This window comes from Oncorhynchus masou, chromosome 24, assembly GCF_036934945.1.
Source record: "Oncorhynchus masou masou isolate Uvic2021 chromosome 24, UVic_Omas_1.1, whole genome shotgun sequence".
NCBI classification, from domain to species: Eukaryota; Metazoa; Chordata; class Actinopteri; order Salmoniformes; family Salmonidae; genus Oncorhynchus; species Oncorhynchus masou.
Window position 1 is genome coordinate 61,753,468 of NC_088235.1, and position 14,124 is coordinate 61,767,591.

Here is a 14,124-nt window from a genome sequence, read left to right on the forward strand (position 1 = left end):
GTGGGTAATATCAACCCCGCAAGTGACCAAAGTTGTTCAATCACTCCCGCGATTTCTAAATTAAGGGCCGAGGGAGCAACGTTAGTGAATTGGACTTCCACTTAAAATGGCAATCAAACTGCTTCCGGTTTCGACGGGGATTCCCTCGAGGGAAGTGGATAGCGCAAGGGCTGAGGGGGTGTTTGGACTGCAGCCACTCAATGAGAAGCAGCACTGAGCTAGCCTGCAACGTCACTTCCTAGATTAGTTCCATCTGTGTGAGTTCTGTCTCCATTAGACACCATCTGGACAGTTTTAATTTGGCTTCAATGTGCTATTGAGTCTTCACCTAAAAATGAATGGTGTCATGTGATCAGTGGCTTTGTCCATTCATATACAGTCATTGACACACACACACACTGCCAGACACAGCTGTTGACGCTCAACAATTTATGGTGATAATCTTCTTGCTCTCTTCACAAAATCTCAATGAGCCACGTATCCTTCCCCACTATCCCACAACCCCGAAAGTTGGAAACACTCCAAAACATTAAGGAACTTCCACCGTGTCCCCGTTTGCTTATCTCCCCTCCCCTTTGGATCATGCCTCCACCATCTTGTCATCTCCTCACAAAATATGACCCTCCCTGATTGGTTCTTGTATGTTCTCATGTATCTAACCTCTTGCCAGCCGAGAACTATTTGAGCGAAGAGGCCAATTTGTGACCTCACTTGTTCCTCCAGACCATTAGGGGAGGTAATGGCGTGTAACAGGAAAGTCTTATTGGACTACAGCAAATCACTTTTATGTCATGGGCCATTTAGTAAGATGAAGGTTGCAAGGCCTTCAAAAACTTGTTGTCTTCTAGGTACATTTTGAATGAGCATTGAGAAACCATCTTAAAACTGAATGACAATTAGAGATAAAAAGGCCTCTAACCACTTTGATAACTTTTGAAGAAAATAAAAAAAGTCAGGTGGGCCCCACCAAATTCATACAATGAAATGACATGGGAGGCACTGGTCTCTTAAAGAGGTAAACGTTTCTATTTCCCAGCTTGTAGATGTAGAAATGATGGTAGCCTATATACGCTACTCAATGCTATCTAGGCATATATGTAAATTGGAAAACAAACAATGCATCTATTATCAGGTCAACAATAACTACTGGTTTAGAAAAGAACATTAAAGATAGTGTAATCTGCAATAAAAATGTATGTAGGCCATTCATATCTCCTACACTGAATCAGGCACACTGCAGCTGCAACACCAATTGCTTGCAATTTCTTTTTAGGTAAGGTGTTGACTATAGTGCTTTCATCTTGCTAATAAGCGTACCAGCAGAGTTTTCTATCATGTAGCTTATGTGTCACTACAGCAGGTCAGTAATAACATGTCTATGTTGTCTTTGTTATGATTGTCATGACAGAAGCTTCATACATAGGGCATTAAATTGTTTAGGTAGGACAGTTATATTCTTCCCATTTTAGGTGAATTGTTTTTATTGAGCAACAACAAGTCAAGTGGCCTATGCAAGCGCTCTGAAAGGCAATCTCTTGCTCGGCGTGTCTAGTGGTGCGTTGCCCTTTTAAAAAAGCTCCATCTTTCCATTCGCTTGGTGACGTCAGGACAGTGAAGGACTCTAGCCTATCCTCTCTAAACAATCAAGGCAATGGTCCTGACTGAGTCGCGGCTTACGAGTGAGACTTTTTCACTGCAAAAGCCAGGGAAAAACACTCCACGTTGAAATGAACCAGAGGCCAGCAGTCGCTATGGATTAAAACGGAAACTTTTACGATGGCTGTTAATGTGAAAAAGTAGGCAAAACATCAGCAGACCTTCAGCAAGCAACTAGATGCACGAGCCTTGCTAGTATGAGCGAGCAGAGCGGTCACAAACCTGGCTGCAGTATTTTCCTCTGTATTTTAACCGAATCAGCCTCCTTAAACCTTCAACGACTTGTGTTACTTTAAATTCTAAAACAGTCAAAGTCCGGTACACTTTTGATTCTGAAAGAGTTATGGCGGGGAAGGTGACAGCAGGCTCGGGAATACTGCTCGTGACAGCCAACGTTGGATCGCTCTTTGAAGATGTGAGTTGCTGCGCCTGCGACAGCTTGAAACATGGTGTCTGCTGCACTATTTCTTTGTAACTAATGTGAATGTTGTCCTCATTTATTGGTTACAATGTATTCAACAATGCCGCATTCAATTTGTCTTCCCTGGGCCCTCGATATGTCAGGTAGTCTTTATTATAGCGTCGTAAGTAACCTACCTTACTTCACGTATGAGCACAACCACAGCGTGGGCCTCTTTAGCCATCAAGATTGATCATGTTTGTAGCCTCTATCATTGCAGTAACAGTGATTTGGGGAAATCACGATTTGTTCATTCTGTCTTGCAGCTTGCTGTAAAATGGTAGAAGTAGTCTACCATCAAGGCCTAGGCTACTTGAAAACATTATTGTGACATAGCTAAGGAGTGGAGGCGGAGATTTAGCGTGCCTGTTTTGACTTTCACCTCGGGGCTTTAAATTCTCATAGAAGTCCACAATTTTGTAAAAAAATAATAATATATATATTTTCATACAGATATAGGTCTGTTTTTTGTTGTTGTAAATGTTTCTCCATAGATAATACATTTTTCTCATGCATTCAGATGGGCATTGCCTTCAGAAAGTATTCACACCCATTTACTTTTTCTAAATTGTTACAGCTTGAATTAAAAATGTATTAAATTGATATTTTGTGTCACTGGTCTACACACAATAACCCATAATGTCAAATAATGAAGTTTTTAGAAGTGTTCACAAATTAATTAAATGAAAAGCTGAGATGTCTTGGTCAATAACTATTCAACCCCATTGCTAAGACAAACCTAAATACCTTAAGGAGTAAAATTGTGCTTAGCAAATCACATAAGTGTGCAATAATATAGTATCTAACATTAGTTTTTGTAATGACTATGTCATCTCTGCAGCCCACACATATAATGTATCTATAAGGTTCTTCAGGCGAGCAGTGCTTTTAAAACACAGGTTTAACCACAAAGACCAGGGAGGTTTTCCAATACCTTGCAAGAAGGGCACCTATTGGTAGATGGGTAAAACTAATTAATGCATTGAATATCCCTTTTAGTATGGTGAAATTGTTATTAATTACACTTTGGATGGTGTATCAATACACCCAGTCACCACAAAGATACAGGCATCCTTCCTAACTCGGTTGCCGGCGAAGAAGGAAACCGGATTTCACCATGAGGCCAATAGTGACCTTGAAATAGAGTTTAATGTCTGTGAGAGGAGAGACCTGAAAATAGATCAACAACATTATAGTTACTCCACAATAAAAATATTCCAACATATGCATCCTGTTTGCAAACAATGTGGCAAAGAAATTAACTTGAATACAAAGCTTTATGTTTGGGGCAAATCCAACACATCGCAGAGTACCACTTCATAGGACTAGTTTATACTTGTTCAGTCTGCTTTCCAACAGACACTGGGAGACAAAAATCACCTTTCAGCAGGCTAATAACCTAAAACACAAGCAAAAATATACACTGGAGTAAGTTACCAAGAAGACATTGAATGTTCCTGAGGGAATGTTCCTGAGTTTTGAATTAAATCATCTTGAAAATCGTTAAAAATACTTGAAAATGGCTGTCTAGCAATAATCAACAACCAACTTGACAGAGCTTGAAGAATTTAAAAAAATGAATAAAGTGCAAATATTGTACAATCCAGGTGTGCAAAGCTCTTGGACTTACCCAGAAAGATTCACAGCTGTAATTGCTGCCAAAGGAGATTCTAACATATTGACTCAGGGGTGTGAATACTTATGTAAATTACATTTCTGTGTTTCATTTTCAGTACATTTGCAAAAATGTTTTTTTTTTTCTCAAATTTTGTGCATAAATTTGTTTACATCCCTGTTCGTGAGCATTTTGTCTTTGCCAAGTTAATCCATCTGACAGATGTGGCATATCAAGAAGCTAAATAAACAGTATGATCATTACACAGGTGCACAAATGTGCAGTTTTGTCACACAACAAACACAATGCCACAGAAGTCTCATGTTTTGAGGGAGTATGCAGGAATGTCCAACAGAGCTGTTGCCAAAGAATTTAATGTTAATTTCTCTACCATAAGCCACCTCCAACATCGTTTTTGAGAATACAACCGCAGACCACGTGTAACTGCGCCAACCCAGGACCTCCACATCAGGGTTCTTCACCTGCAGAATCGTTTGAGACCTGCCATCCGTTTGAGACCAGCCACCCAGCTGATGAAACAGTGGGTTTGCAGAACCAAATAGTTTATGACAGTTTGTAGAAATTGTCTCAGGGAATTTCATCTACTTGCTTGCCATTCTCACCAGGGTCTTTACTTGATTGCAGTTCGGTGTCGTAACCGACTTCAGTGGGCAAATGTTCACCTTCGATGGCTGCTGGCATGTCAGATAAGTGTGCTCTTCACGGATGTATCCCGGTTTCAACTGTACCGGGCATATGGCTTCGTGTGGGTGTGCGGTTTGCTGATGTCAACGTTGTGAACAGAGTGCCCCATGGTGGGGTTATGGTATGGGCAGGCATAAGCTATGGACAATGAACACAAGTGCACTTTATCAATGACAATTTGAATGCACAGAGATACTGTGACGAGATCCTGAGGCCCATTGACGTGCCATTCATGCGCCACCATCACCTCCTGTTTCAACATAACGCATGGCCCCATGTCACAAGGATCTGTAAAGTATTTGGAAGCTGATAATGTCCCAGTTCTTCCATGGCCTGCATACTCTCCAGACATGTCACCCGTTGAACATGTTTGGGATGCTCTGGATCAATGTGTACGACAGCAGGTTCCAGTTCAAGCCTATATCCATCAACTTTGCACAGCCGTTGAAGAGGAGTGGGACAACATTCCACAGTCCACAATCAACAGCTTGATCAACTCTTTCCAAGGGAGATGTGTTGTGCTGCATGATTAAAATTGTCACACCAGATACTGACTGGTTTTCTGAGCCACGCCCCTACTTTATTATAATTTTTTGAAGGAATCTGACCAACGGATGCATAGCTGTATTCTCAGTCATGTGAAATCCATAGATTATAGCCTAATGCATTTATTTATATTGACTGATTTCATTATGAAATTGTTGCGTTTTACATTTGTTGTTAATTTTTATATTTCTTCCATTTTGAATTCCGGCTGTAACACCACAAAATGTGTAATATGTCAAGGGCTATGAATACTTTCTGAAGGCACTGTATCTGCTATTCTGTATGGGTCCAGTGAGAAGGATTTGGAATCCTTTTCTTGACAGGTATAGCCTGTAGGCAAATCATAGTAAAGATGTACAAAGTGAAACCGACATGTTGGAGTAGACTGTAGATTATTTGAATTTGAGTTTTGTTGAAGTTTCTCATGCTCATTCAATAAACCGGTTTATATCCTAGTTCCCTTCTAATAGCTGCTGGTTCATCATTTTCACCACCATTTGATGATCATAGAGGCATATTTGGCAAACAACTTGTTATGGTCTTTGCTCTGGCTGCTCCCACAACTTCAGCATCCAATATAATCTTTGATAACACTTTTTACATTACCATGTTCTTATTACTGTGTATTTCCTTTAAGTAAATTGCAATAACTATGGAGTACCACGGACCCTCGCCCTAACCCTAAGTACAGTGTAAGCAGTGCAATGACAATTGGATGGGTTGGAACAGAATTGCAAAGTAAGCCCATTTAGGAATAAGAGCTGTAATTTAAAAAAAATCTACTGGCATAATTACTGTGTTAATAATGACGTTTTTTATATGAGCGCTACATCTCCAAACACCTTGTATCACTTTCAGTGTTGTGTCAACATTTTTAAGAGCCTCTCTCCCTCGAAGGGTTTTTTCACTCTGGCTATTATTAGACTGCCTGTCATGACTGCTGAGTTATGGGTGACTTATGGATACTAGGCTATTGTTTTTAGAACATACTTTTAATGTGAGCCATAATGTACATTATGTAAACACTGGGCATGTTTTTAGTGGGCGTGCAGTGACATTGAAACGTCAAATGTTTTTCCAGACTCCAGACGTTGAATTTGGGCATTTGGATAGACTCTTTGACTGTAAGTTGTTCGTGTTGTTAAAAAAAAAATGACACACATGAAACAAATACAGGCTTTGTGTTGAGATCACAAGTTATGGTGTTTTGTGACCTATTTGGCAGAATCTAACATTAGGGGATCAGCTGATGTTAAGGCGGTATTGGTGTCAAACGCGCACTCTTTCGAAATTTAGACTTATAAAATCCAGCGCTCTGCTTTTTTCCAACCCTGGTGACAGGATTGGTAATTTACCTGCCTTAGATCAGCTCGCTTGCGCTGAGGGGTGGAAATATTTGAGGTGTGTCCTTAATGTGTGCCAATTTCAAGCAGCGCTACTGTTGATATTTAAGACACACCAAAAGCTTGTCTTAGCAGTAACGTAATTGGTTATGGCATCGATTTTTACCAGCGGAGGCGCACGGTAGCCTAATTGTTATTGTTTTATTAAAATAGGAAAATCAGCAAAACTGTCAAGACATACCTCTTTTTTTTCTCTTTATTGGACACTATTTTTGTCCATGCAGCTTCTGTGAAAAGTTTGCACTCAGTAGGCCTATGTACGATTCCCATTGAATGAATTGTGTCGGTGACTGTAGGAAGTATGTTCAGGGACATCCAGTTATTGTTTTTCCTTGATCATTTTGTAAAATAATAGCATCTTACACTTTCATCTGTTGGAACTGTCAAATCGCAGGAATTCCGATTGCTGTCCTTGGTGCTGAATCCGGCCCGGGCCTAGTCTACACAAGAAAAGGAAAGTAGACCATCAATGTAGGGTGTTCCAGCAAGAGTGGACATTGAAATATTTCTTTATTGAGCATCGCTGTCTTGAAAGACTACAACTTGTCCCACAGTTGTTGATATTCTTATGAGGCATAACCCCAGACTTTGAAATTACAGAGGAGCTTGCTTCAATGCAGTCAATGAAGACCACAACCACAGGGAAATATTTATTGGAGGAGGTTAATAAGAGTGTGGCAAGCTGGGACTGAGTTTTGAAAAGTTTATCCAGTGTGACCACTGATGGGTGCCCAAACGTTGGCCTTTTGCAAAGGATGCAAGATCAAGTAGCTGAGCTGAACATGGATAGGAATGTTTTCCTGCATTGCATTATTGATCAAGAGGTGTTCTGTAAAGGTGTTCTGAAAATGAGCCATGTTGTGGATGCAGTCACGAAAGTGGTGAACTTCATAAGAGCAAAATCTTTAAACCACAGGCAGTTTGTCTCACCTTTTGAAGAGACAGAGTTGGGTCATGTAGATCTCCCCATCTACACAAACGAGAGATGGCTGAGGTTCGGAAAGGTGCTTAAAAGGGTGTGTGACCTGGAGTCGGAGATTGGTGAGTTTTTACAAGTGAAAGGAAAATATGTGGATTCCCCTCAACAGCAAGATAAAGAATGTTTGGCCAATTTTTTTTTTTTTTGCCTTCACCGTGGACATCTTAGCCTCATGAATGAACTGAATACCAAACTACAAGGGAAGGGCCTTTTTGCATATCAGATGTACAGCCTTGTCAAAGCCTTCAAGGGAAAATTACTTCTCCTGACCCGCCAAGTAGAAGCAACTATCCCACACACCTTCTGACACTACTAGTCTGTTCCCTATCAGATGACCAGTGGGAGAAGTATACATCGCTTCTGTGTGTTCATTTTGAGGATTTCAAAGTGTTAGAAGATGACATGCTGTTGGTTTCCTCTCCTTTCACCTTCAATGTGGATAACGCTCTCACTGACCTGCAACTTGAGCTTATCCATCTTCAGTCTGATGCAGTGATTGTTTTGAATAGTTCTCCAATGTCACTGACAAGGTTTCATGCATCTCTTGATGAACAAAACAAAGATTAGGAGTCATGCTCCGATGTTTGTACTGTTTGGGTCAACCTTTGTATGTGAACAGACATTTTCAGTGATGAAATATAACAAGTCAAGGCATAGATAATCTCTTACTGACTCACCTCTCAGCAGTCCTGCGCATAGCAACATCAAAAACTATACCTGACTTCACTGCTCTAGTCAATGCCCATCAGAGGCTTCACTCCTCACACTGATTGAGTAGTTTAAATGTAATGTTGAGTTCTCTTTCTTGTGCTGAATGCAGTGTACTTTTCCCTCCGTGTAGTTCATTGCATGTTTAATAATGAAAATACCAATCAAAAGGAGAACATGGATGAGGTTAATTTCTGTGAATGTTAAAAAAAAGTTAAATAGGTAGCATATCTGGATGTGATTTACAGTCGATATATCTGCCAACACAGTCATACACATGATGTAGAATCATGTAATATGATTCTGGCCCGTGATGGCTAGAATACATACTAATGTGGCCCTCCATGGAAAATAATTGCCCAGGCCTGGTGTAGATGTTTTTTGAAAGACATTTGATTGGCTACATGTTTGTTATAACTAGGCCTATTGTAGGGTTAATGTATACTTTTAAAAATAACTATATGGGCAATTCCACAGTAACGGAATTGCGCTGAGACTCAGATTTGAAATGTATGCCAAACAACCATTGATTTCAACGTTTAACAAACCATTCAACTCTATGCTCAAGGACTACATTAAACAATTTACGCAGATTTTTTTTTTTTACAAAGACACATTTTTTGTTGGAACTTTGCAGGTGTGAAGTTTGGTAACAATTTTGGTAAAATCTCTCAATTTGTGACCACGTTTCCAAAACTGTGTTAAAAATCTGCTCCGAAATAGGATTAAATATGTCTGCTGAAAGAATGGGATGTCAGCTATGATGTGACACCTTGAGTTTGAATTTTTTTTAAACATTTTGGTTATTGTAAGTGAAGTGGATTTACTCTCTAACAGAATTGCGGTAACAATTCCATCATGGGTCCCTGATCTGGATTACACAGAAATGCAAAAATTATGGATATGAATGTCATTCTCTTCATGGTAATATATCCTAAATAGAAAAGGTACAAAAGGTAGAAAGGTAGAAATATGTTATATCCTCCTTCACATATTTGGGTATTCTTCTACACACTGGCTATTATTTTAACGAGCTCCACAACCAAACATGACCAAATTTGGTTGTACCGGACCAAATCTGAACCAATCATAGATGTATATATGTCTGCAGCAGAGGAGCAAGAGAGAGTCATGAGAAAATTAATTTTGATCAGTCATGGAAATAAAAGTGCTGAAAACATATTGCCTACCTAATTTGAAAAGAAGGGAAAAATACTGGTATTTTGGTTTAGGTGAAGGCCAACTAATGCATAATATTGCAATATTGTCAAAATGATACAATATGATATTGTCAAGATAATACCCCGACTTCTAACTGTATCAACACCCACCCCCATTTATAGTGTACTCAACTCTAATATGATCTGTGTACTGTACTGAACTATACTCTAGCGTGCCTTATACTACTGTTCTTTACTGTCGTCAACTGGGATCTACTGTACTGCAATGTACTGATCTGAACTATCATACATTTTCTTTACTGTGCTCTACTGTACTGTCCAAACTTGTGAAACATATGATTGGTTCAGATGATCCGGCCAAATTAAGGCCTGTCCAGACATCTGTCGTCCAGGTGTCTGTGCGTCTGCGGACTGACCAAATTTCAATGTCCACAGACGTCCGGTGCCGGTCAGTCCACAATGAGCAAGAGAATGGTTGCCTAAAGAAGTGTTAAACAAATCCAAATATATTTTAGATTTTAGATTCTTCAAAGTAGCCACCCTTTGCCTTGATGAAAGCTTTGCACACTCTTGGCATTCTCTCAACCAGCTTCACATTGCATGCTTTTCCAACAGTCTTGAAGGAGTTCCCACATGCTGAGCACTTGATGGCTGCTTTTCCTTCGCTCTGCGGTCCAACTCATCCCTAACCATCTCAATTTGGTTGAGGTCGGGATTGTGGAGGCCAGGTCATCTGATACAGCAATCCATCACTCTCCTTCTTGGTCAAATAGCTCTTACACAGCCTGGAGGTGTGTTGGGTCATTGTCCAGCTGAAAAATGATAGTCCTACTAAGCGCAAACCAGAAGGGATGGCGTATCACTGCAGAATGCTGTGGTAGCCATGCTGGTTAAGTGTGTCTTGAATTAAATAAATAAATCACAGTGTTACCAGCAAAGCACCACCACACCATAACATCAACTCCTCCATGCTTTACGGTGGGAAGTACACATCTAGAGATTATCCGTTAACCCACACCATGTCTCGCAAAGACGCGGTGGTTGGAACCAAAAATCTCCAATTTGGACTCCAGACCAAAGGACAAATTTCCACCGATCTAATGTCCATTGCTCGTGTTTCTTGGCCCAAGCAAGTCTCTTCTTATTATTGGTGTCCTTTTAGTGGTGGGTTCTTTACAGCAATGGACCATGAAGGCCTGATTCACGCAGTGTCCTCTGAACAGTTGATGTTTAGATTAGAGGTCGACCGATTTATGATTTTTCAACGCCGATACCGATTATTGGAGGACCAAAGAAAGCCAATACCGATTAAATCGGCCTATTTATTTGTAATATGACAATTGCAACCATACTGAATGAACACTTATTTTAACATAATATAATCAATTTAGCCTTGAATAAATAATGAAATGTTCAATTTGGTTTAGATAATGCAAAAAACAAAGTGTTGGAGAAGAAAGTAAAAGTGCAATATGTGCCATGTAAGAAAGCTAACACTTAAGTTCCTTGCTCAGAACATGAGAACATAGGAAAGCTGGTGGTTCCTTTTAACATGAGTCTTCAATATTCCCAGGTAAGAAGTTTTCGGTTGTAGTTATTATAGGAATTATAGGACTATTTCCCTCTATACCATTTGTATTTCATTAACCTTTGAATATTGGATGTTCTTATAGGCACTTTAGTATTGCCAGTGTAACAGTATAGCTTCCGTCCCTCTCCTCGCCCCTACCTGGGCTCGAACCAGGAACACAAAGACAACAGCCACCCTCGAAGCAGCGTTACCCATCGCTCCACAAAAGCCGCGGCCCGAACAACCACTCCAAGTTTCAGTGCGAGTGACGTTTGAAACGCTACTAGCGCTCACCCCGCTAACTGGCTAGCCATTTCACATCGGTTACACCAACCTAATCTCAGGAGTTGATAGGCTTGAAGTCATAAACAGCTTCTGGCAAATGCACGAAAGTGCTGTTTTGAATGAATGCTTACGAGCCTGCTGCTGCCTACCATCGCTCAGTCAGACTGCTCTATCAAATCATAGACTTAGTTATAACATGATAACACACAAAAATATGAGCCTTAGGTCATTAATATGGCCGAATCCGGAAACAATCACCTCGAAAACAAGCCGTTTATTCTTTCAGTGAAATATGGAACTGTTCCGGGTGGCATCCATAAGTCTAAATATTCCTGTTACATTGCACAACCTTCAATGTTATGTCATAATTACGTAAAATTCTGGCAAATTAGGCGGCCCAAACTGTTGCATATACACTTACTCTGCGTGCAATGAACACGAGAAGTGACAATTTCACCTGGTTACTATTGCCTGCTAACCTGGATTTCTTTTAGCTAATTATGCAGGTTTAAACATATACTTTTGTGTATTGATTTTAAGAAAGGCATTGATGTTTATGGTTAGGTACACATTGGAGCAACAATACGCACCGCATCGATTATATGCAGCGCATGACACGCTAGATAAACTAATATCATCAACCATGTGTAGTTTGCTAGTGATTATGATTGATTGTTTTTTATAAGTCTAATGCTAGCTAGCAACTTACCTTGGCTTACTGCATTCGCGTAACAGGCAGTCTCCCCGTGGAGTGCAATGAGAGGCAACTGTAAGGTTGCAAGATTGAATCCCCCGAGCTGACAAGGTAAAAATCTGTTGTTCTGCCCCTGAACGAGGCAATTAACCCACCGCTCCTAGGCTGTCATTGAAAATAAGAATGTGTTCTTAACTGACTTGCCTAGTTAAATAAAGATTAAATAAAGGTGTACATTTTTTTAATAGGCCAAATCTGTGTCCAAAAATACCGATTTCCAATTGTTATGAAAACTCGGCCATTCCGATTATTTTTTTATTTTATTTTAACCTTTATTTTACTAGGCAAGTCGGTTAAGAACACATTCTTATTTTCAATGACGGCCTAGGAACTGTGGGCTAACTGCCTGTTCAGGGGCAGAACGACAGATTTGTACCTAGTCAGCTCGGGGATTTGAACTTGCAACCTTTCAATTACTAGTCCAATGCTCTAACCACTAGGCTACCCTGGTGGTCAACCTCTAGTTGAGATGTCTATTACTTGAACTCTAATGAACTTGTCCTCTGCAGCAGAGGTAACTGGGTCTTCCATTCCTGTAGCAGTCCTCATGAGTGCCAGGTTCATCATAGCGCTTGATGGTTTTTGCGACTGCACTTGAAGAAACTTTTAAAATTCTTGAAATGTTCCATATTGACTGACCTTCATATCTTAAGGTAATGATGGACTGACATTTCTCTTTGCTTATTTGAGCTGTTCCTGCTATAATATGGACTTGGTCTTTTACCAAATAGGGCTTTTTTCTGTATTCCACGCCTACCCTGTCATAACATAGTTGATTGGCTCAAACGAAAGAAATTCCAGAAATAAACTTTTTAAGAAGGCACACCTGTTAATTGAAATGCATTCCAGGTGACTACCTCATGAAGCTGGTTGAGAGAATGCCAATAGTGTGCAAAGCTGTCATCAAGGCAAAGGGTGTCTATTTGAAGAATCTCAAATTTAGATTTGCTTAACTTTTTTATGTTGGTTTCTATGTGATTTAATGCGTAAAATAATAAAAGATTTGAGCTAATCTAGGTTTATAATTCATCAGATGTGTTGCACCACTTAATCATTGATCCAGATTTAAAATTAACTGTTTTAAACTATGATTGGTGACCTGTTACACCAATATGAGGTATTTCATGAGTTGAAACGAAGTAACTAGCCTACTTGACAATTGCTGTTCGTTGATAAGATAATAACAATGTAACATTAGAACTACTGCATCTCCATTGTGAAAGGTTGTCATGGGTTGGCTGATTTGAAATAAAATATGTTATTTGCCAGTACTAGAAATAACTAATTCTTTCGCTAACATTAGCTACTGTAGCTAGCTAGTTTCTAAACCAAGCTAGCTAGCATACAATGTTATTTATTATTATCATTACTTAACGTTTTTTAGCCATTATTTGTCCGTTAGCCACCTGATCATGGCACGCCAAAGCAGTTCAGATATCTGGGCTGATGGAAGTATTTTGTAACGTACTGGAGGATAAAAAGACAGACAACACGACCAAAAATAAGACCGACACCTGGGCCATTTTATGCAACAAATGTAATAGATCAACACAGATTTTAAAGAGAAGAGGGACCCAAATCAGATGAAACAGTGCTGGAAAATGACAAGCGGAGCCGGAGGGGGGCCTCCGTCCAAGGGAATTGATCCTATCACCCAGAATAGATGTGAGATTTCCCAGCAGTTTGCTCCTCTCTATAACCCCTATGACGATGACCGACAACTTGACCCACCATTATTTAGTAAGCATAAATAACGGGTAAATATCAATGCCTATAATGCACGTTAAAACTAACGTTAATGCTACTTCACTACAATGTTATCAGGCCCTTTACAGCATGTTGCTAAACATCATAATTTGTACCAAGGCTGGGCATATCATAAGCCCCAATTCAATTGTTTACAAAATGGGCACGTAGCCTACTGATAATGAGTTATTTATCAGAAAACTCAACATGATTCAACTTGTCTAATTATTCTCTTAGGAATTAGTTTTGGTCTCTCCACAGTAAATATTATCAGTTAAATCACCTCAGTTTAGAATGAATCTCCAATCTACATTTATATATTTTTAATTCATTGAGCAACAGGCTTAAATTTAATCTAGGTTTAAAGTGAAAACTAAATTTAGATTAGAGGATGGATTTCATTTCACTAGGATTCATTTAAAACTAAGTTTAAAATTTGGTTCAACAAGAAAAATGGATAAACCTTTTAACCTAATTTAGGTGTTAATCCATATTGGTGCATCCCACCCCATATGT

At 39.6% G+C, this 14,124-nt stretch overlaps 1 protein-coding gene across 3 annotated transcripts in view; it reads left to right on the forward strand.

Moving 5' to 3' along the window:
- Positions 1–14,124, forward strand: part of LOC135512442 (inositol polyphosphate-5-phosphatase A-like) — a 223,166-nt gene that overhangs the window by 31,376 nt on the left and 177,666 nt on the right. The window contains exon 1 of one of the 3 annotated variants that reach the window (XM_064934470.1): positions 1,225–2,071. The exons of 1 other annotated variant lie outside the window; for it this stretch is intronic. In XM_064934470.1, the coding sequence (XP_064790542.1) occupies positions 2,000–2,071 (72 nt within the window). In that variant the 5' untranslated portion in view covers positions 1,225–1,999. Of the gene's footprint in view, positions 1–1,224; positions 2,072–14,124 lie in introns of those variants that run through there. One more of the 3 variants, XM_064934469.1, reaches the window with a different exon arrangement.